This window comes from Nycticebus coucang, chromosome 2 (genome assembly GCF_027406575.1).
Source record: "Nycticebus coucang isolate mNycCou1 chromosome 2, mNycCou1.pri, whole genome shotgun sequence".
Taxonomy (NCBI): Eukaryota; Metazoa; Chordata; class Mammalia; order Primates; family Lorisidae; genus Nycticebus; species Nycticebus coucang.
Genome location: NC_069781.1, coordinates 6,912,555 through 6,936,730, shown reverse-complemented (window position 1 = coordinate 6,936,730; position 24,176 = coordinate 6,912,555). Strand labels below are relative to the sequence as shown.

At 45.6% G+C, this 24,176-nt stretch overlaps 1 protein-coding gene across 2 annotated transcripts in view; it reads left to right on the top strand.

The window, feature by feature from the left end:
* The first annotated feature begins 4,853 nt into the window (after positions 1-4,853).
* The window catches only part of FUBP3 (far upstream element binding protein 3), a 65,919-nt gene continuing 46,596 nt past the window's right edge, over positions 4,854-24,176 (top strand). For both annotated transcript variants that reach the window (XM_053559614.1, XM_053559611.1), the window contains exons 1-2: positions 4,854-5,005; positions 22,817-22,922. In XM_053559614.1, coding sequence (XP_053415589.1) covers positions 4,922-5,005; positions 22,817-22,922 — 190 coding nt within the window. In that variant the 5' untranslated portion in view covers positions 4,854-4,921. The remainder of the gene's footprint in view (positions 5,006-22,816; positions 22,923-24,176) is intronic.

Genomic DNA, 24,176 nt, shown 5'->3' with positions numbered 1-24,176 from the left:
CATATACCGAGGGTGGCGGGTTCAAACCCTGCCCCGGCCAAACTGCAACCAAAAAATAGCCGGGCATTGTGGCAGGCGCCTGTAGTCCCAGCTACTCGGGAGGCTGAGGCAAGAGAATCGCTTAAGCCCAGGAGTTGGAGGTTGCTGTGAGCTGTGTGAGGCCACGGCACTCTACCGAGGGCCATAAAGTGAGACTCTGTCTCTACAAAAAAAAAAAAAATATATATATATATATTCAAATAGTCTAGAAGGCAAAAGGGAAACAGATAAAAAAACAAAAAAACAACAAAAAAAGAGGGGATAAACAGACTACAAACAATAAAGTGTTAGCCCTAAATTAAACCAAATCAACAATTAGTCTATAATCAACAATTACAGGCTCACACTTATAATCCTAGCACTCTGGGAGGCCAAGGCCTGTAGATTGCTTGAGATCAGGAGCTCAAGACCAGCCTGATCAAGAGTGACACCCATCTCTACTAAAAATATAAAAAAATAGCCAAGCGTTGTGGCAGGTGCCTGTAGTCCCAGCTACTTGGGAGGCTGAGACAAGAGGATCTCTTGAGCCCAAGAGTTCGAGGTTGCTGTCAGCTATGACAACATGGCACTCTAGCCCAAGGCAACAGAGTGCAACTCTGTTACAAAAAAATAATAATAAGGCTCAGCGCCTGTGGCTCAAGCAGCAAAGGCGCTAGTCACATACACCTGAGCTGGCAGGTTCGAATACAGCCCGGACCCGCCAAACAACAATGACGGCTGCAACCAAAAAATAGCTGGGCATTGTGGCGGGTGCCTGTAGTCCCAGCTACTTGGGAGGTGGGGGCAGCAGAATTGCTTGAGCCCAGGGGTTGGAAGTTGCTGTGAGCTGTGATGCCACAGCACTCTACCCAGGGTGACAGCTTGAGGCTCTATTTAAAAAAAAAAAAAAAAATAATAATAATAATAAATAAAATAAAGAAAACAATATTACTGGGGACAAAGAGGGACATTACAATGTATCTGTAATATTAGATAAAAAATAATAAAATCAGTAAAAATAATAAAAGGAACAATTCACCAAGGAGAAATAACGCTATCTTTCTGCCCCTCTGCCTCCTGCCTGTCCCTGGTCCTTTTCCACAGGGCCCTGCATGGTGGTCTGTGCCTCCTATTTCTAGGGATGTATGAATATAACTTTCTTTCTTCATGATGATCATTTCCATGTCTGCACATCTTACCATACCTGATTAAAACAAATTCTGGGTACCCGAATTGCCGTATGTTTACACAAGAAATCTGGGGGCTCTCCACCCGTAGCTAAGTGAGTAGGGTGCCAGCCACATACACCAAAGCTGGCAGGTTTAAACCCGGCCCTGGCCCTCTAAAAAACAACAACTGCGGGTGGCGCCTGTGGCTCAAAGGGGTAGGGCACCAGCCCCATATGCCGGAGGTGGTGAGTTCAAGCCCAGCCTCGGCCAAAAACTGCAAAAAAAAAAAAAACAACTGCAACCAAAAAATAGCCAGTCATTGTGGCAGGCACCTGTGGTCCCAACTACTTGGGAGGCTGAGGCAAGAGGATCACTTAAGCCCAAGAGTTTGACGTTGCTGTGAGCTATGACACCATGGCACTCTACAAAGGGCGACATAGTGAGACGCTGTCTCAAAATAAATAAATAAAAGAAAAAGAAATTCGGGTATTTTCGGGATAGCCCTATATTTACTAAAGAAATTGATTCACAGATTAAAATTTCCAGCAACAATAAGTAAAACAAACAAAAACCCTCTAGACCCAGATGACTTCACTGGAAAATTCCACAAAACATTTAAGGAGAAATAAGACCAATTCTACACAAACTCTTAAAGAAAATAGAAAAGGAACTAATATCTCCCATTTCATTTTATGAGGCCCCCCAAATCAGACAAAGACATAACAAGAACAGAAAACTACAGACCAATATCCCTAATAAAGGCAAAAATGTTCAACAAAATGTTAGCAATTCAAATCTAGCAAAAAGGATAATCATCGTGACCAAGGAGCATTTATTGTGGAAACGAAAGTTCGTGTCAACATTTGAGGATTGATCGATGTAATTCACTGCATGAACAGGCCAAAGAATAAAAATCATGGCTGGGGGTGGCATCCTTAGCACAGTGTTTACGGCGCCAACCACATGCACTGAGGGTAACGGGTTCTAACCCACCCAGGCGTACTAACCATCAATGACAACAGCAACAAAAAAATAGCCAAGCGTTGTGGCAGGTGCCTATAGTTCCAGCTACTTGGGAGGCTGAGACAAGAGAATAGCTTAAACCTAAAGAGTTTGAGGTTGCTGTGAGCTGTGACACTACAGCACTCTACTGAGGGTGACATAGTGAGACTCTGTCTCAAACAATCAAACATGGCTCACCGCCCATACCATAGTGGTTACAGTGGTTGGCCACATGCACTGAGGGTGGCCGGTTCGAAACCATCCTGGACCAGCTAAACAACAACTGCAACGAAAAAATAGCTGGGCATTGTTGCAGGTGCCTGTAATCCCAGCTACTTAGGAGGCTGAGGCAAGAGAATCACTTAAGCCCAAAATGAGTTTGAGGTTGCTGTGAACAGTGACACCACTGTACTCTGCCAAGAGCAACGCAGTGAGACTCTGTCTCAAAAAAACAAAAAACTTCAAGTTGGGCCTAAAATGCTTTACCACATGGTTCTCCATTAAAATCCAACTTTTGGCACCACAGGGCTTGGGAAATACGAAATACAAGGGCAATTGGGTTAATTAAAAAATGGGCAGCCAGATTTTGGTGGGGTTTTTTTTTTTTTTTTTTTTTTGTTTTTGGAGACAAGAGTCTCATTTTCTCGCCCTCAGTAGAATGCCATGGCGTCACAGCTCACAGCAACTTCTAACTCCTGGGCTTAGGTGATTCTCTCGCCTCAACCTCCCGAGTAGCTGTGAGGACAGGCCACAACACCTGGCTATTTTTTGTTGCAGTTTGGCTGGGGCTGGGTTCGAACCTGCTACCCTCAGTACATGAGGCCTGCACCCTACTCACTAAGCCACAGGCACTGCCCAGGCCTGCACCCTACTCACTAAGCCACAGGCACAGATTTGGACCTGCTGTTACAGGACAAGTGGCATCCCAGCCAGCTTGTGGAGCTGGGGGGCTGAGGGCTGCCTCCACCTTGGCCGTATTGGTGCAGTGGCAGAGAGCAGAGGAACCAGCAGGCTGGAGGGTGGGGGTGGGGGTCCCCAGCAGGAGGCTCCAGTAGTCAGAGGGACCAGACAACTACTGGGGAGACACTAGCACCTTAGGTTTCCCTCCCCTTGCACTTGGGGCTGAACAGGAAACCCTCACTTTCTAGGCCTGGTCAATTTCATGTAAATTTCCCAGGCTTGGGAATTAAAGGGATTGTAGTCATTCATTTGGGTCCCAGAAACGTAGTCCCAGACACACTAAATGTAACCATTGAGGGTCCCAGACACGCTAAATGTAACTACAGAGGGTCCCAGACACGCTAAATGTAACCACAGAGGGTCCCAGACAAAGAGCCCTGGGACAGAGAATCAGACAGACAGAGAGTGAGCTTTTCTCTCCCTGCTGGGAGCTTTGGTGTTTTTGTATTCTTTTCTATAAATAAATCCTGTTCTACCACTGATCTGTGGTCTGCAGATTTATTCTTCAAATCAGGAGACCAAGAACCTACTGAAGACGAAATTCCGGTATCACTGCCACTAACAAGATGGGCGTGGAAGCCGCTTAGCCTTGTTACTTTGGGGTCAGGGGCGGTTTGTTTTCTCATTTGCAATACGACACACTTCAAAGTCTCGGGTGTATTCCTGCACTAAGATTCCTTCCCTTGCTTTGAAAGATATACCTACTACCTTTTTTTTTTTTTTTTTGTAGAGACAGAGTCTCACTTTATGGCCCTGGGTAGAGTGCCGTGGCCTCACACAGCTCACAGCAACCTCCAACTCCTGGGCTTAGGCGATTCTCCTGCCTCAGCCTCCCGAGTAGCTGGGACTACAGGCGCCCGCCACAACGCCCGGCTATTTTTTTGTTGCAGTTTGGCCGGGGCTGGGTTTGAACCCGCCACCCTCGGCATATGGGGCCGGCGCCCTACCCACTGAGCCATAGGCACCGCCCCTTTTTTTTTTTTTTTATTAAGTTACTTTAAAGCATTCCAAGAAGCCTTCTTGCAATACAGCTTTGACTCAGCAGGCACAGAAGCGTTGATGGTTCTATAGTATTTCCAGGACGCCAAAGTCCCAAAGACCGTTGGAGGAATGTTAGGCAGAAACCACGCTGCCTTTCCGGTGGGACCATCTGTCCTTCCTAAGTGGTGTCACCCAGCAATCCCAGAGACAAGTGGCGTTGGCTCATCCTCTGGCCCAGCCTCGTGCAGACTGAGTTCCGCGCCAGGACTCAGGCCTGCACGGGCGGTCCCTTGTCCTTCATGCCTTACTCTGGAGTGCCATGACACAGCACTCCAGTCCCAATATTCCAAACCAATGGTCATGTCAGGGAAAGGCTGCCCAAGGGTCAGGTCAAGTGAACCACGACAGCTTGGCCACTACTCTCCGAGATTCCAAACGGCCGACAGCCATACACCTCGAGCCACACTCGAGCCTCTTCGACCCGTCACAACGTCTTCGACGGCCCTGGGCGAACCAAGCCCAGTCGAGGAAACGCTCGGCGGCCACGCGTCCCCCGGACCTGACCGCGGCCTCCCGCTCCGGCCCGCCCCGCGCCGCGGCCCCAACCACAACTTCCGGTCGGCCCGCGGTCACGTGCCCGGCCCGCCCCGCCCCGCGGACGCGGCTCCGCTGTCCCCGAGCGTCCCGGTTTCCCTTCCGCCGGAAGTCGAGCGACATTCCCTTTCCGGCTACGGGTCCGGGCGCGGAGCGGAGGCCGGGCCGGGGAGCCGAGCGGCGGCGGCGGGGCGGCCATGGCGGAGCTGGTGCAGGGGCAGAGCGCCCCGGCGGGGATGAAGGCCGAGGGCTTCGTGGACGCCCTGCACCGGGTCCGGCAGGTACGGGCGCGGCCGGCGGGCGGGGGCGCGGGCGCCCGAGGCGGGCCGTACGGTTCGGGGGGCTGGTGCAGCCGACAGGAGCCTGGAGAGGGGGGCGCTCCGAGAGGCCCGGCCTGCCGGGCGGGACTCCGGGTGCCCGAGGTCGGATCTGGCTCGGGGGTGGCCAGTGTGGGGTCGTGGGGTGCGCGAGGGGAGCAGGCGCGGGAGCTCGAGGGGAGGGTTGGGCTTAGACACCAGGCAGCTGTCTCACTCCTCCTAGTTTGTTAAAACTTGGAAAACATCCTTAGACTTTCTGTATTTCAAGGGTGGAGTGGAAGGAACGCGAAGATACCTTACTTTTGAGGGTGCTCTTTGGCGAGGGGAGAGAGGGAGATGTTAAGTGGGTGTGGGTGGTACGGAAGGTGGGAATTTCTTATGGCAGTAGTTTTCCTCTACTGAGGATAATGCGATGTGGACTCCTTCTGACAGGGACACTTTACCATCTGACAGTGTCAGGCTTTTTGTCAGTTGGTTTTTAAGAGGTTGCAAACTTCCCCGGAAAGTGAATATGGCACCTGCCAAAAATACTCGTTTGCTTCTGTGATTGTGCTTAGAACAGAACGTGCTCTTGCATTGTGTCTAAAACTTAACTGACACATTAGCCGTAACACGTAACTTCTCCGTTGATTGTCTTATGTTCATCTACCCTTCCTATGTAATTGTAAGTGCACTGATACTTTAAAAGTTGGGCTATAACTAATGACTGCTTGATTCCTAACAGAAAGCCACAGGACTCATTGTGTTAGAAGAAGGTCTCCACTTGGGCGCTTGAAGATATGGTCTTTCCATCTCTTTCCAGTATTCCAGGGGAGGGACCCCTACCTGTTTCCCAGATACTGACTTTTCATGTTAATACTGATGCTCCTATAGACATACTGGATCCCAGAACTTTCCAAACCTGTGGTTCCACCTAAAATTTTATCTGATGAATTGTTATTTACTGTCTAGATGTCAACCAGTACAGTAGTGAGTATCCATCTTACTTAGACTTCAAAGCCGCCCACTGGCTATAATGGATGAGCTTGCCACCCAGCTCCCCTTCTGCTACTCTGCCTGCTGGTGTGTGACAGTGCTCTCTCCACAGTACAGGGTCCTGAACCTTGTTCCTCACTGACTACTAATATGTAATGGCTTCTGCTCTGTGCTGATGTGTGACAGCCACCTTGTTGGCCTTCTGTATCCAGGAAGAATTAGAGTCACTACCCTAAAGAGCTCAGATCCTCAGTTTGCAGAAGGCCTGTAGTTGAACATAAAATGAATTTTGAACCATTGGGAAGACTTTCCACTTCTCTTGACCCAGTAGTTGAACTCTCATATTCTTGGACAACCTGCTCAAGAGGGAGACCCTCTGTTAAATGCTGACCTAATGTGGATTGTTGAAGCAGTGGTGTTTACTACTGGCAGTGAAAACTTCATTGGAATTGTTCTCAGCTCTGAAATGCACCATTGACTGGAGCAAATAAGCCCAATGGAGACAGGGCTGTAAGTGTGTTCCTTCTGAATGTTAACAGCTGGAGGTCCATACTATCTCCAAGGAGTTCATGGCCTTTAAAAACTAAAGAAAAAAACAGGTTTGTGGGTAATTTCAGGTTTATTTTACAGACTCACATTGGCAAGAACAGAATGTTAGAAACCTATGATACTGTTTGCTTATGGTAAAGCTTACCTCAAAGAATCATATATTATTTGGGCATCTGGATAGTGATGATTCTACTTCTATATTTTTATTTTATTTTATTTATTTAGTTATTCATTTTTGAGACAGAGTATCACTTTTTTGCCCTTGATAGAGTGCTATGACAGTCATGGCTCACAGCAACCTCGAAACTCTTGGGCTTAAGTGACTCTCATGCTTCAGCCTCCCAAGTAGCTGTTACTACAGGCGCCCACCACAACACCTGGCTATTTTTAGAGACGGGGTCTTGCTCTAGCTCAGGCTGGTCTCAAACTCATGAGCTCAGGCAATCCACCCACCTCAGCCTCCCAGGTGCCAGGATTACAGGCATGATCCACTGCGCCCAGCCTACTTCTGTATTTTATACACAGCATGTTGCAGAGATATGATTTTCCCCCCCAGAAAATGGAGGTAAAAGACAGTATATTTCTTCAACTGATTGCAGAGCTTTCCCTCCATGTGTCCTTACAAACTCTAGCAAGAGGCTGTAAGGCCCTCTTAAGTTTGTCAGAGGGCAGTAAGCTGTCTTGCACTCCGTTTTTCTGGCAGATCATAATAGAGTTTGAGTTGACCCTGCTAGGATTTGAATGTCAGTTTCTGTTAAGTATGGCATATGGAGTCCAGCACCTAATCTGCTAAGCTTTCCTTCTGGCATCTTTTTTTTTTTTTGTAGAGACAGAGTCTCACTTTATGGCCCTCGGTAGAGTGCCGTGGCCTCACGCAGCTCACAGCAATCTCCAACTCCTGGGCTTAAGTGATTCTCTTTCCTCAGCCTCCCAAGTAGCTGGGACTACAGGCGCCCGCCACAACGCCCGGCTATTTTTTGGTTGCAGTTTGGCCGGGGTCGGGTTTGAACCCGCCACCCTCGGTATATGGGGCGGGCGCCTTACCAACTGAGCCACAGGCGCCGCCCTCCTTCTGGCATCTTGAAGCCTCCTTGTAGATCCTTTGGACACTTTCTGACAAAGTGAACCAATTGTTAGTTCACTCTGAGCATGGTATTCTTAGACTGAAAAGGGATTTCTAAAGATGTCAAATACAATTTAAAATTTTCCCCAGCAGTGAAGTCTAGTGAGTAATAATGTTTGGCACAAACAGGTAATTTACATCCATTCTAGAGGGCAGTAGAAATGTGATCTGATTCCATCCCATTGATGTAGAAGGTGTTGCACAATAAAAAACATCATGTCTAGTTTTCATAAATCATTGGCTAGTTAAAAAATATACATTTTTTTGGCTCGGCGCCTGTGGCTCAAACAGCTAAGGCGTCAGCCACATGCACCTGAGTTGACAGGTTCGAATCCAGCCCGGGGCTGCCAAACAACAATGATGGCTGCAACCGAAAAAAAAAAAATAGTCAGGCATTATGGTGGGTGCCTGTAGTCCTAGCTACTTGGGAGGCAGAGGCAGGAGAACCGCTTGAGCCCAGGAGTTGGAGGTTACTGTGAGCTGTGATGCCACGGCACTCTACCCAGGTTGACAGCTTGAGGCTCTATCTCAAAAAATATATGTATTTTTTAAACGGTCTCACTTCGTCAGCCTTGGTAGAGTGCTGTGGCATCATAGCTCACAGCAACCTCAAACTCTTAGGCTCAAGTGATCCTCTTGCCTCAGCCTCTCAAGTAGCTGGGACTACAGGTGCCTGCCACAACACCTGGCTATTTTTTAGAGACAGGGTCTAGCTCTGGCTCAGGCTGGTCTCGAAATCCTGAGCTGAGGCAATCTACCCACCTCAGCTTCCCAGAGTGCTGGGATTACAGGCATGAGCCTCCATACCTAGCCTCTAAGCATATATATATATATATATACACAGACACATTTTTGAGACAGAGTCTCATTTTGTCGCCCGTGGTAGGGTGCTGTGGCATCACAGCTCACAGCAACCTCCAGCTCTTGGGCTTAGGTGATTCTCTTGCCTCAGCCTCCCGAGTAACTGGGACTACAGGCACGCGCCACAACACCTAGCTATTCTAAGGATATTTTAAAAATGTCCCCAAAAGTTCACACTAATGGTTTAGTAGCATCCATCATTAAGCAATTACATGTCAATAGAATAGTAAGATACCACAGTATAGTAACAGATTCCCAGCAGTCTTCTGCAAGCTGTCACTCATCACCTAAATAGAAATTCTCTTGCAAAACTGGTAATCCCTTTTAAGATCCTGTTTTCATCTAGATAGACCAATTCAGTGCTTCTGCATTGTATAACTCCAGAGTATTTTGTTCACATAGAAAATAGTATGAGTGATGTTTCATGGAGCTGGCACCATGGTGGCCCTACACCCAAATGAGTGTGACCAAGCCATTGGAGAATCTTTAGAAAGTAACCATTTAGCTGCTCAATTTTAGCATATTAGACCTTGAACCTTGTCTTTACTGGCACTTTTTTTGGGAGAAGGGGGATATTGATCAGTGTGGGACCTCAGAAGTTCAGCAGTCCTCTGGAAAATTCCTCCTAGTGCTACTGTTTTACCCTTTGAGGTTGAGCAGTAGGTAATTGGGGATGTATGTCGCATATACTCTGGGCTGGTTTGGGGTTTTCACAGCTTAGGGTGCTGACTTTTTACACACGCACTGTATTTCCCTTAGGAGAACACTGTATCATGAAAAGAAAAGGCCTCTATTTATTGTCTGTTGGATGTGCCTTATAAGATTATGTCTTTGTTCATTTAATACATGTTTTTGACTCACAGCAAAGTCAAGTGTGCCAAATGTTCAGGAGATAGAAGTTATACTCCCCTTAGACTGTGTTGTTAACATCCAGTGTTTGAATAGTGCAAGTCAGCATTTCACAAGGGATTAACTCCTGCCTATACACTCATTGTAACTTTCTCAGACCCTTGAAGGAAACCAATGTCTGCAGGAAATCCATAGACCTTTCCTGTATCGTTGTTTTGATGCAAAGAATGTGAGTCCTTGTTAAAGGTTGTTTTTTTGTTGTTTTTTTTTTTTTTTGAGACAGAGTCTCACTGTGTCACCTTCGGTAGAGTGCTGTGGCACAACACCCAGCTATTTTTTGTTGCAGTTGTCATTGCTGGTTAGCTAGCCCAGGCCGGGTTCAAACCCACCAACTTCGGTGTATGTGGCTGGTGCCATAACCGTTGTGCTACGGTTGGTGAGCCTGGTTGAAGGGTTTTGGTGATGTCACTAAACCCATTGGGGTCACCACGTGTTGATGGAAGTGCTGAACTTCGTGTCTGGTATTTTAAAAATAGATGGTAGGTACGCATTCCACTGTGTGCCTCTAAGGCGTTTCTCATTTTCAGCCATGACTTGTTTATCTTTATTTTAAAAATCTGATAGCTCATGTGCATTATCAAACTTTGATTTCTTCTGAAGTCCCAGTTATTTTGTGGATACAGATTAGACCACAGTTGTCAAACCAGCCAGCCGCCTGTGGGCCAGAGAATAGTGGACCTGTGGGTGTGCTTTGTTGTGCCAACATTTCACGTAAACATCAAGATTTCTGTCTTCCCTAGAAAAGATCTGGCCACAGTGTTCCCACATCCTGCATGGTGATAAATGGCAATCATAGGGAGGTGCCAGTGGCTCAGTGGGTAGGGTGCCAGCCCCATATAGCGAGGGTGGCGGGTTTGAACCTGGCCTTGGCCAAATTGCAACAAAAAATAGCTGGGCATTATGGTGAGTGCCTGTAGTCCCAGCTACTCGGGAGGCTGAAACAAGATAATTGCCTAAGCCCAAGAGCTAAAGGTTGCTGTGAGCTGTGACAATACGGCACTCCACTGAGGGTGACAAAGTGAGACTCTGTCTCTTAAAAAACAAAAGGCAATCCTGATCAGCAGGAGCTGAGCAGCTGCTGCCCCTTCCCAGGGCCCTTGACTCTGCGTTGTCTTTATTCCTGCCACCTTGCTGCTGTTTTACATTGCCCATCGGGATGCCTAGTTGACACCTTTTTTTCCTGATCCTTTTCCACATTGTGAATCCATCTTCTCTTGAGTTTTATTTGAAATTCCTTATGGAAAAAACTCTGGATGAACATTTAGGAGATCTGAATTTCCTGCTAGCAAATGACCTTGGGCTAGCAAATGCTTTCCTAGCATTTGATCTATAGGCTGTTAATAGAGCTTCCATGGAGGGCAGCACTTGAAGCTCAGTGCATAGTGCGCAGGTCACATACACCCAGGTTGGCAGGTTTGAACCTGGCCTGGGCCAGCTAAACAATGACAACTGCAATAAAGAAAATAGCCAGGCATTGTGGCGGGTGCCAGCTACTTGGCAAGAGAATCGCTTAAGCCTCAAAGTTTGAGGTTGCTGTGAACTGTGACGCCACCACACTCTACTGAGGGCAATGTAATGAGACTCTGTGCAAAAAAAAAAAAAATGGCTCCACGCCTGTGGCTGAAGCGGCTAAGGCACCAGCCACATACACCTGAGCTGGCGGGTTCGAATCCAGCCGGGACCCGCCAAACAACAATGACGGCTGCAACCAAAAAATAGCTGGGCATTGTGGCGGGCGCCTGTAGTTCCAGCTACTTGGGAGGTGGAGGCAGGAGAATCACTTGAGCCCAGGAGTTGGAGGTTGCTGTGAACTGTGATGTCACAGCACTCTACCTAGGGTGACAGCTTGAGGTTCTGTCTCAAAAAAAAAAAAAAAAAATAGATGTTCCATGGAAAAGGGCTCACGGACAAATAAGTTCTGGGAATACAGGATTAAATCAAAGTGGATTGGCTTCTCTACTGGAGACTTTTCAGAGCCTTTACTATGCTTGTGAACGTTAACTACTGCAAGGGTGTGGTATGTGTATTGTAAATATCCTAAAGTTTTATCCCTCATGCTCTCTTCTCATGGAACCAAATTATACTCTGTGGATCAAGCTTCAGAAAATGTTCAGCTACATGGTAATTTTAACGGTCCCTTCAAACTCATGATCATTCAGAGTTTCCATCTACCTGGATCTGAAAACAATTTTAACCATGTTATTTTGGCTCTTTTGGTTTCTCTTGTTTTATTGGTTATCTATTCTAACTCCTTTGTCCTCTGCATGTTTTCGCGTCTTTTTATTCTGTTGTGTTGCCTTAGAATCATGCCAATTGAGGATGCTTTGGATTTGGAGTTCTGTCATAAAGATACTTGTTAAGGGATACCCAATACTTTTGGAGACATGCCTACACTTTGATTCTAACACCAGATGGTAACGAATTACTTGCAGGACTGGGTAACATTAATGGAAGTAGTGATATGATTTCAGGTTACTTCCCATTCATAGAGGATCTGCTGAGTTCAAGGCTCTTGCTGGGGGCTGGGTCAGTACAAAGATAAATAAGACAGGTTTGTAGCTGATTTTATCTTCTGGAATTGGATCCTCACAACAATCAGGTAGTCAGGCTGAGGGCTATAATTTTCATTTCCTATTTGAAAATAATGAGCCAAAGGGAAATGAAGCAGTTTTTTTCAGAGGTACACAAATAGTTAATATATACAGTAGACCCATGCCTTCTGCGTTTTGAGATCTTGATTTCTTTTTTTTTTTTTTTTTTTTGAGACAGACCCTCAAGCTATCACCCTGGATAGAGTGCCGCAGCATCACAGCTCACAACAACCTCCAACTCCTGGGCTTAAGTGATTCTCTTGCCTCAGCCTCCCAAGTAGCTGGGACTATAGTCACCCACCACAATGCCCGGCTGTTTTTTGGTTGTAGTTGCCAGATTCGAACCTGTCAGCTCTGGTGTATGTGGCTGGCGCCTTAGCCTCTTGAGCTACAGACACCACCCAAGGTTTAGTTTCTTTTTTTTTGTAGTGACAGAGTCTCACTTTATGGCCCTCGGTAGAGTGCCGTGGCCTCACACAGCTCACAGCAACCTCCAACTCCTGGGCTTAAGCGATTCTCTTGCCTCAGCCTCCCAAGTAGCTGGGACTACAGGCGCCCGCCACAACACCCAGCTATTTTTTGGTTGCAGTTCAGCTGGGGCGAGTTTGAACTCGCCACCCTCGGTATATGGGGCCGGCGCCTTACCAACTGAGCCACAGGCGCCGCCCAAGGTTTGGTTTCTTAACGGAGAGAGTTGAGTAGTTTTCTTTTTTCTTTCTTTTCTTTTCTTTTTTTTTTTTTTTTTTGAGACAGAGCTTCAAGCTGTTGTCCCGTTGCCCTGGGTAGAGTGCTGTTGCATCATAGCTCACAACAACCTCCAACTCCTGGGCTCAAACAATTCTCCTGCCTCTGCCTCCCAAGTAGCTGGGACTACAGGTGCCCGCCACAACACCCAGCTATTTTTTTGTTGCAGCCACCATTGTTGTTTGGCAGGCCCAGGCTGGATTCGATCCCGCCAGCTCAGGTGTATGTGGCTGGTGCCTTAGTTGCTTGAGCCACAGGCGCTGAGCCAGTTGAGTAGTTTTCAATCTCAGTAGGATGACTATAGCAGAGTCTTTGAACAGAGCTTTCAAAGGCTTTGTTGGGATGCTGGTGGGATTAAAGGAGAGAAAGTTAATGCGACTTTGGCAGGAAGAAACCTCTGTCTGGAGCAGTATTTCAGCTTAGAGCCTCTGCTGATCATCTTAGCATTTTGCCTACAAACTGGCTTCTCCATAGCTACTTTAATTCACCAGGTGTTTAATGAGTACCTTCTGTGTGCGTTGCATTAAGCTATGCATTAGGAAGTTGTTTAACTTTTTTGGACATGGACCTTCTTGAGATTTCTTGAAAACTTTGAACGTTTCCCTAGAAATATCTTTTTTTTTTTTTTTTTTGAGACAGAGTCTCACTTTGTCACTCTGGGTAGAGTGCTGTGGCGTCATAGCTCACAGCAACCTCAAACTACTGGGCTCAAGTGATCCTTTTGCCTCAGCCTCTCAAGTAGCTGGGACTATAGGCACCTGCCACAATGCCTGCCTGTTTTTAGAGATTGGGGGGAGGTCTTGCTTGGGCTGACCTGGAACTCCTGAACTCAAGCAGTTCACCCACCTCAGTCTCCCACAGTGCTGGGATGATAGGGGGATGAGCCACTGAGCCTGGCCTCTTTCCCTAGAAATATCTAACAGTCTCAAACCAGTGGGGGTGGCATGGGCCATTTTGACATGCGAAAATAAGCCATCTATGATCCTCCCCCCATTGGTATGTGACTATTTAGTTTTTATGTAATTTAGGGAAGTTAAACATTTTTTAAAACTAAACTCTAGGGTTCCCAGATAAGGTACATTTGACCTTGGAGTAGGTACCCGTATTCTGCCCAAGTGTGGTTATGGTGAGTTTGTCAGGAAAAGCTCCTGAGAAGACCTGACATTGAGTTGTCATAGAATTCCTTGTAAGTTAATGTCAGTAAGTAAGGCAGGATTGGCTAGGGTCTGTATCTGATGACAACAGTAACTGCCATTCACTGAGCTCATGTTGTGCTGGGTGCCAGGCAAGGATTTTTTTATTTTTTTTGACAAAAGTCTAAGCTGTTGCCCTGAGTAGTGTGCTGTCACATCATAGCTCACAACAACCTCTAACTCTTGGGTTCAAGCAGTCCTCTTGCCTCAGTTTTTCTGTTTTTATTTATTTATTTATTTATTTTAATTTTATTTTTTGAGACAGAGCCTCAAGCTGTCGCCCCTGGGTAGAGTGCTATGGCATCACAGCTCACAGCAACCTCCAACTCCTGGGCGCAAGCGATTCTCCTGCCTCTGCCTACCAAGAAGCCGAGAGTATAAGCTGCCACAACACCCAGCTATTTTTTGGTTGCAGCCGTCATTGTTGTTTGGCAGGCCTGGGCTGGATTCGAACCCGCCAGCTCAGGTGTATGTGGCTGGCGCCTTAGCCACTTGAGCCAAAGGCGCTGAGCCAGTTTTTCTGTTTTTATTAGAGATGGGGTTTTGCTTTTGCTCAGGCTGGTCTCAAACTCATGAGCTCAGGCAATCCACCCATCTCAGCCTCCCAGAGTGCTAGGATTACAGGTGTGAGCCACCGCACCCAGCCCCAGGCAAGGATTCTTATATATGTTCTTTCATTTGATGGTCACAGTCCCCAGGAGTAGTTTGTAAAATGGTTATTAAGAGGTAGACTTTGAGGCTAGGTATGGTGGCTCATGCCTGTAACCCTAGCTCTGGGAGTGAAGGTGGGAGGATCCCTTGAGCTCAGGAGTTCAAAACCAGCCTGAATAAGAGCAAGACTCATCTCTAGTAAAAATACAAAAACTAGCTGGGCATGGTGGTACATGCCTATAGTCCAGGTTACTTGGGAGGCTGAGGCTAAAGGATCATTTGAGCCCCAGAGTTGGAGGTTGCAGTGAGCTATGATGATGTCATTGTGATCTACTTGGGGTGACAGCAAAACTCTCAAAAAAAAAAAGTAGAGACTTTGAATTCAGACTGTATGAGTTCAAGTTCTGGTTCTGTCACTCACTAGCTTGGTAACTTGGACAAATTATTTAACTTCTTTAAGCCTTAGTTTTTTAGCCGGGCGTTGTGGCGGGCACCTGTAGTCCAGCTGCTTGGGAGGCTGAGGCAAGAGAATCGTGTAAGCCCAAGAATTAGAGGTTGCTGTGAGCGTGTGACGCCACGGCACTCTACCCGAGGGCGGTACAGTGAGACTCTGTCTCTACAAAAAAAAAAAAAAAAATCAAAGCCTTAGTTTTTTTGTTGTTGTTGTTGTTTTTAATCTGTAACGCGGAAACATGTTAGTTGATATTAGTAATAGTTTAAAAATAATAGATAATATTAGAAGTTAAGAGGTTACTTTGGGGTGAGTAGTAACTGAGGGGGGCGTGAGGCAGGCTTCTGAGGTGCTGGTAATGTTCTGTTTCTTGGTGGGGATGCTAGTTACATGGGTATTTTAGTTTGTGAAAATACAGTAAGCTGTCAACTTAGGATCCATGTGCTTTTCTGTATTATTATTATTTTTTTTTAAAGAGTATTTTTTTTTATAAATACTTTTTCTTTTTTTTTTTAATGTATTGCTCTTTATTTATTTATTTATTTATTATTTTTTTTTTTTTTGGTAGAGACAGAGTCTCACTTTATGGCCCTCGGTAGAGTGCCGTGGCCTCCCACAGCTCACAGCAACCTCCAACTCCTGGGCTTAAGCGATTCTCTTGCCTCAGCCTCCCGAGTAGCTGGGACTACAGGCGCCCGCCACAACGCCAGCTAGCTTTTCTGTATTATTTTTATACTTCAATAAAAGGTTGAAATAGCAAACATGTCTGGTTACTACTGTGTGCCCAGCATTGTTCTGGACGCCTTACATTGGTTATCTTGTTAACCCCATGGATATAATTCCAGGCAGACCGGCTTCAAAGCCCACAGTGATGAGAATAATAGCTACTTTACAAAGTCATTGTGACAGTTAAGAGGGTACTGTCAAGCACTTACTAAGTATATAATAAATTTGATATATTATCTTTTTTTTTTTTTTTTTTTGAGACAGAGTCTCACTATGTTGCCTTTGGTAGAGTGCTGTAGCGTCACAGCTCACAGCAACCTCAAACTCTTGGGCTCAAGTGATTCACTTGCCTCAGCCTCCCAAGTAGCTGGGACTACAGGTGCCCACCACAATGCCTGGCTATTTTTTTGTTGTTGTAGTTGTCACTGTTGTTTAGCAGGCCAGGGCGGGGTTCAAACCCACCAGCCCCAGTGTAAGTGGCCAGTGCCCTAACCACTGAGCTACGGGTGCTGAGCCAATATATTATTTTCTTAGTAACATACTCAGTAGTAAGATGTAGGCCTAGAACTTACTCTGTGTACCATGACTCCAAAACTGTCTTTGGAACTTGCTATTAACCACTGTGCTCTGATGCCCTGGGCACATACTATTTTCTCCTGCTTAGGGAGCAGGGACTGGTGGCTGCAGAACAGTTTCCAAAGAAACATGTTGGGTTCCTGCTCCCAAAGTGGTGATGTGAGGTAGCGTGGGCAGAGTTTGTTGTGAACTTCCTGACATTTAGGTAGCTTTGTTTCTTTCTTTCTTTCTTTCTTTTTTGACACAGAGTCTCATTTGATCACCCTCAGTAGAGTGCTATGGTGTCTTAGCTCACAGCAACCTCAAACTGATCCTCTTGTCTCAGCCTCCCAAGTAGCCGGGATTACACAAATCCCATAGTCACCACAATGCCTGGCTGTTTTTTAGAGATGGGTCTCTCTCTTCCTCAGGGTGGTCTCCAACTCATTAGGCAATCCACCCACCTCTGCCTCCCCAGGGCTAGGATTACAGGTGTGAGCCATCGTGCCTGGCCCACTTTGTCTATTTATATATTGTATAAAGTTCTGACAAGTGTGAAGTTGTGGAGATAATCACAGCTTTCTATTTGGATTTATAACTACTTTGATTATGAAACCTGTTGTCAGAATTTTAGTCTAGAAAATGTATAATGGAAGTAGGTGTAATTAATTGCCACTTTTCCTAACTTGAGCAATTTGTGTGCCACCTTTATGATTTTTGCCATATTGTTGAACCTTTGGTATGCTATTTACTTCATATATTTACATTTATATGTATTTAAATTTTTTTTTTAGAGACAGAGTCTCACGTGGTCGCCCTCAGTAGAGTGCCGTGGCATCACAACTCACAGTAACCTCCAGCTCCTGGGCTTAGGCAATTCTCTTGCCTTGGCCTCCCGAGTAGCTGGGACTACAGTTGCCCGCCACAATGCCTGGCTATATTTAAGACATTTTTAAACTGAAACTAAATCACTGTCTTAAGTGGACAACTTTGCCATGCACAGACATTAACTGTAAGAAAAAAATATATATATATGTTTTATATATATATATATAAACATTCAACCTCCTGAAACAAAGCAAACTTCCCAAAATCACCAGGTATCTTTGAGGAACACTGGTTTAGTTTGTTTGCCCTTGCATTTTACAGGTGAAGATGCTAAGGGCTCTTGAAGGTCTTACCCAAGGTCATACACTGGAAGAACTAGCTGGAAAACCGGGATTCTTTTTTTTTTTTTTTGTAGAGACAGAGTCTCACTTTATGGCCCTTGGTAGAGTGCCATGGCATCACGCAGCAACCTCCAACTCCTGGGCTTAAGCGATTCTCTTGCCTCAGCCTCCCGAGTAGCTGGGACTACAGGCACCCGCCACAACACCCAGCTATTTTTTGGTTGCAGTTTGGCCGGGGCCGGGTTTAGAACCCGCCACCCTCGGTATATGGGGCTGGTGCCTTACCGACTGAGCCACAGGCGCTGCCCTGAAAACCGGGATTCTTGAGGGATTCCTGGTCCAGTGTTCCCTTCTCCCAAGTTTCCAGTAATCACTATCAGAGGAGGCTAAATGTCTGTGACATTAATTTTCAACTATCACTGTATTTAAAATTGGTCAGATAGTCAAATAAACCATTCGCCTCCCCTCAAAAAGCGGGAAAATGACTTATGTGGTAGAAAATCTGTAAGAGTCCCCTCAAGGTCATGCTTACAGATAAGGAGTAGAGTGGCCTTGGTTTTGTTGGCATATCCTGGCTGTTATCTTCTGGCCTACACATTACGAATTAAGGGCTGTACTCACTGCCCTAAGTAGCTGCTGTTGAAAATGATCAATTATGATGTGAAGAATTGCCTGAGCTCTATGCACTGTAAGTCATTAGATTTTAAGTCCTTGGGAATTAAAATATGTATTATGTGGAAAAAGGGAGCTAGCAAGTGATCAGGAGCATGGACTCTTTATCAGGGAGACCTGCCTGCCTCTTAGAAGGTGGGTGAGTGAGGGCAGGTCGTTCAGCTTCTTTGGGCCCTAAGTTTTTCTTGTCTTAAAATGGAAATAATAACAATCTCATAGAGACATTAGGAAGAATAAATGAGATAGCATGTTTAAAGTCCTCTTAGGATACCTCACACATACAGTAGTAAGCACTCACTGAATTTTAATTCTCACTTTTATTAGATACTATAGTTAGATAGTATAACATGAATTATAATTATGTATTACAATGTTGAGCTCATATCTAACATTTGCTTTGCCAGCATTCAAATGCAGTCTCCTGACTACCTCTTAACTATTGTATACTGCTTCTCTCTTAGTGGAAATTTCCCAAATTATAGATAACTGAAGCAAGTGTGAATTAGGAACAGATCCAGATTTAATCAAAATGGGAACAGCAAACTGTTGTAATACCGCTAACATGTCAGCATTGGGGAAAGAATTACAGCCAGGGACTAAGAATACATTTTAGTTACTTTAGAGCTAAGAAAAAAGATCTAGAAGCCAAGAGGCACCAGAAGGACAGTGTTGCATGCCTGGTATGTGGAGTTGTGCTTGGGATCCGTCTTCAGGTGACAACACACGTGTGCTGTTGGGGACTCCCGAGAACCATAATCTCTTTACCCCTTTCTTCCGTGTTCCAGGGTCATCTTCACTTTTGCCTGGGAATGTTTTAGGCCTCTTTAAAAAACAACTGGGCCAATAATCTTGAGAACCTCCATGCTGGGCATTTACTGCACGGTTTTGTTTTGTTTTTTTATTGAGACAGAGACTCACTTTGTCACCCTCGGTAAAGTATGGTGGCATCATAGCTCACAGCAACCTCAAACTTTTGGGGTCAAGGGATTCTCTTGCCTCAGCCCCCCAAGTAGCTGGGACTGCAACCGCCTGCCACAGCACCTCAGTGTTTCTTTGTTTGTTTGTTTAGCAAGCCCAGGCCGGGTTTGAACCCTCCAGCTCTGGAGCATGTGGCCAGCCCCCTAACCACTGAGCTACGGGCACCCAGCCTGTTTTGTTTTTTAGCTCACCACAATGCCCAGCTATTTTTAGAGATGGAGTCTCGCTCTAACTCAGGCTGGTCTCAAACTCATGAGCTCAAGCAGTTCGTGCACCTCAGCCTCCCATTGTTCTGTTTGTTTTGTTTTGTTTTTTTGAGACAGAGTCTCACTCTGTCATAGCTCAGACTCCTGGATTCAAGCAATCCTCCTGCCTCAGCCAACCGAGTAGCTGGGACTACTTGGCCACCATGCCCAGCTAATTTTTCTATTTTTAGTAGAGATTGGGTGTTGCTCTTGCTCAGGCTGGTCTTGAACTCCTAATCTCAAGGGATCCTTCTGCCTTGACCTTCTAGAGTGCTGGGACTACAGGTATGAGCCACTGCCCTCGGCTACTGCTCACTGCGTTGTGGCAGATGAAAGGGTCCTTGTGGGGTACGCAGTGCTGCAGTATTCTCACCTGTTAAATTCACCTGTTTTACCCACTGTGTCTTTAACAGTGTTTTTTGCAGCTTTAGTAAGTAGCCAACCTCTATAACCTTTATCCAAAACAAATATGGAAAGCAAGATTGCAAGTCAGTCATAGAGTGCTGTTAGGCAAGATTTATATGGGATTTCATTCTACAGCAATTGACCTCTTGCCCTGAGACTTGGATATAGGAGGTAGGGTTTCTATCAGCATTCTACCTTATTATTTTAATTATTTCCAAAAAAGAAAAATGTTTTGGCCAGGCACAGTGGCTCATGATTGTAATTCTAGCATTCTGAGGGGCCAAGACGGGTAGATTGTTTGAGCTTAAGACCAGCCTGAGCAAGAGTGAGACCCTGTCTCTGAAAATAGCTGAGTGTTGTGGCAGGTGCCTGTAGTCCCAGCTACTCAGGAGGCTGAGGCAAGAGGATTGCTTGAGCCCAAAAGTTTGGGGTTGCTGTGAGCTGTGACACCATGGCACTCTACCAAGTGAGACGTGTCTCCAAAGGAAAAAAAGAGAAATGTTTTAAAGCAAGCACCTATTTATGCTACTATCATCTGTAGCCTAGGCAGGAATCAGCAAACTTTTTCTTTAAAAGTTTGCATAGTGAACGTTCTGTGTTGGCTTTGCACACCGTGTGGTCTCTGCAGTTCCTCAGCTGTGCTGTTGTAGGGTATAAGCAGCTACATCCAATACGTAGGCAAATGAGTGTGGTTGTGTTCTAACAAAACCTGAAGTACAAAAGCAGGTGGTTCACCAGCCTTAGTTCTCTGACCCCTAGCCCAAACTATGTTAGTGTCTCCTAAACGGCTTTCCTGCTCCTGTCACATGTCTTTTAAAAAAACAAGGCAGTGTGCTGCTGCCCTGATTGAGACATATGGTAGCTTCCCATCAGCCTTCCTATATTTTGAGTTCCTAAATTCAAGCCCCTTACCATGACCTGAAAGGCCCCAGGTGAACTGCCTGTACCCCTGGGAACACAGCTAGTTCCCTCCACACCGACACCATTAACGTCTCTCTTCTAGACTCCTACCTACCAGGCTTTCTCCTGCCTCAGGGCTTTGTCCAGGCTATTTCCTCTGCATAGAATATTGTGCCTCAGATTTCTGTGTGGCCTGCTCCTCATCATTTGGGTCTCAGATCACATGTCACCTCCTCACAGTGGCCTGTACTTAAAGCAGCTCTCCTGAGTAGTCCGCGTGTTACCACAGGCATGCCCTCCACGAGCTGAAATCAGCCAGTTAATTAATTACCTGCGTTACATGTAACTCCCCACGGGCCCCCGCTTACTCCAGGGCAGGAGGGGCCTCAGTGCCTAGAAGAATGCCTATTTGTGAAATGCTTTCTAGTATTCAAAACTTCGCTGCCTTCAGGATATCTTATCATTTCAAAAACCATGAAGAAAATGGTGTTATAGAAAGAGACTTGCCTATGGGCGGCTCCTGTAGCTCAGTCGGTAAGGCGCCGGCCCCATATACCGAGGGTGGCGGGTTTAAACCCGGCCCCGGCCGAACTGCAACAAAAAAATAGCTGGGCGTTGTGGCGGGCGCCTGTAGTCCCAGCTACTCGGGAGGCTGAGGCAAGAGAATCGCTTAAGCCCAGGAGTTGGAGGTTGCTGTGAGCTGTGTGATGCCATGGCACTCTACCGAGGGCCATGAAGTGAAACTCTGTCTCTACAAAAAAAAAAGAAAGAGACTTGCCCAATTTCACAGAACTGGTAAATAGAGGGTGAGACCAGACCAGGCACCTGACGTTTACATCCCACATTTGGTTTTCAGTCTCATGGTTGGTTGTCTTTGATTATTGATTTATTGTAGATAATTTATATTTATGTCCGTCCTAGAAGGTTTTAGACTTTAGACACATTTAGAGCAACTCAGGATTGCAGAGAATCTCCAGGCCATAGTCACACAGAATAAATCTTTTTAAATTAAAAAAAAAAAGAGACAAGACTTTGCTCTGGAGGACAGCTGTCCTAGCTGCCCCTTGATGCAGCCCTATTCCTTATAACATCAGGAGCAGTTGCCATAAATATTCCTTTGGTTAAATGAAAGAGATGATTTATTACAAATATCACAATTTCTTGACAAGAACAAAGTAGATAAGAGTTCTGCATACCATTTGTTTCTGGGGGGGGATAATGGAATAGTTCTGTTCTTTAATAATTAAAAAAAGTTGATGCAGCTCTCAGAAATCATCTCCCTTTCTCTGAGACCGAAACCCTTTTGAAATTGGACACTCCCAGTGGAGAGAAGGAGCTCATTTTCTGTCTCTATAGGTCGTATCGCCAGTTTGTAGAATGTATATATTCCTAAAGAGTTGTCACATTTGAGCAGACAAGTCCTTTTAAATATTCTTGGGGGAATTTGTTGCTTAAGGGAACCTTGTGAGAAAGCCTTTTGAACAAACCTGATCATATGATCAACCTGCTCTTTTTTCTTAAGATGCCACATAACAGGCCGAGTGCAGCGGCTCACACGTATAATCCTGGCACTCCCGAGGTGGTGGGTTGCCTGAGCTCACAGGTTTGAGACCCCCCTGAGCAACAGCGAGACCCCATCTCTAAAAATAGTCGGGCGTTGTGGAGGGTGCCTGTAGTTCAGCTACTCGGGAGGCTGAGGCAGGAGAATCGCCTAAAAAACCCAGGAGTTGGAGGTTGCTGTGAGCTGTGATGCCACGGCACTGTACTGAGGGTGACAAAGTGAGACTCTGTCTCTAAAAATAAATAAATAAATAACATAATGATGCAACACGCGTCTGTATTAAATGGTGACAAGAATACTGGTTAGCTTGTAGAAGACATATAGTTGGGAAGTTTTTTATTTCTAAAGACACATGATTATTAAGAGCAAAAGAAAACTCACTCAGTAGTGAAGTGTCCTATCATGACACTATCTAGAGGGGAGAAATGGGGTAACTGCCCTTTGAAGAGGTCTCATCTTTCTCCAGCGCTTAGAGCGTGGTTTGTTTCTGAGTATTTAAATCTGATTCTCTCTGTAGATTGCTGCTAAAATTGATTCAATTCCTCACTTGAATAATTCCACACCTCTAGTGGACCCCTCTGTGTATGGATATGGAGTACAGAAACGGCCCTTGGATGATGGAGGTAAGTTGCTGTAAATGTCTTTGCCTTTCAGATGGTACTGAACCTGCCAGTTAGCTTTGAATCTGTCAGGCATTTCCTTAACAGCGCTGGGAAATGTCACTCTGTTAAGAGGAATGGTTGGAGTGATTTTTCTCAGCAATCCTTAGGCATTTGAGTTCCTATTTGCCTCGATAATATAGGAATCTTTTCAGCTGGGCTCTAAGGTAAAAACTTGGCCCCTGACATCAGTTTGGAAGTAATTTGACCTATTTGAGAATTTGGCTTGGGCGGCGCCTGTAGCTCAAGGAGTAGGGCGCCGGTCCCATATGCCAGAGGTGGCAGGTTCAAACCTAGCCCTGGCCAAAAAAAAAAAGAGAGAGAGAATTTGGCTTGATTTAGCGCTTCACTCTGCCAGTGCACATGTGGGAATTGATGCTCCCACTTTTCTCCAAAGAAAAGCTAGTATTTGGTACATGGCTGTCTGGATTAGGAAGCTGTGGCTACGTCTTGACCTTAAAGAATGACCTTTCCACAGTCTTGTGCTGGGTTTTCACCATTTGCATTTATGACAGGCTCTTTCTAGAAACATTTATTTTTTCATTCATTCATTTGTTGTTTTGTTGTTGTTCATATACCCTCCTCCATCCCGAAAGATACCACTTAGAAGCGCCTATCACCACCACTTTGGGGAAGAGTTTCGGATGTGCTTCTACAGAGAGCTTGAACTTTTAGTATATTTTTATCTCCTCCAAAGCATCACTGTAACAGGAACAATGAAATGCACTGGGTTGCACGTGAATTCGCATGTAGTTGAGTAGGTCGTTACCTTCTTTGCTGTTCTTTCTGTTCATCTCTGTATGTGCCTAATCACGTATGTCTGTGTATTTCTGTGATAATAAGTGAAAAATCAAGGTATAAAACAGTATGTATTATGTAATCTTCTTTTTCCAAAGGTGGGTATTTTTATGTACATAGAAAAATAAAATTGAGACCAGTCATGGTGACTCATGCCTGTCATCCCAGCATTTTGGCAGGCGAAAGGGGAAGGATTGCTAGAGGCCAGGAGTTTGAGACCAATCTGGGCAACATAGTGAGACCTCACGTTTACAACAATTTTAAAAATTAGCCAGGTGTAGTGGTGCGTGCCTGTAGTCAAGAGTTTGAGATTACAGTGAGCTATGATTTCGCCATTGCACTGAAGCCTAGGCAACAGAGAGTGACCCTGTCTCTAAAAAATAAATAAATAAGAAAGAGGCTTGGCACCCGTAGCGCAGT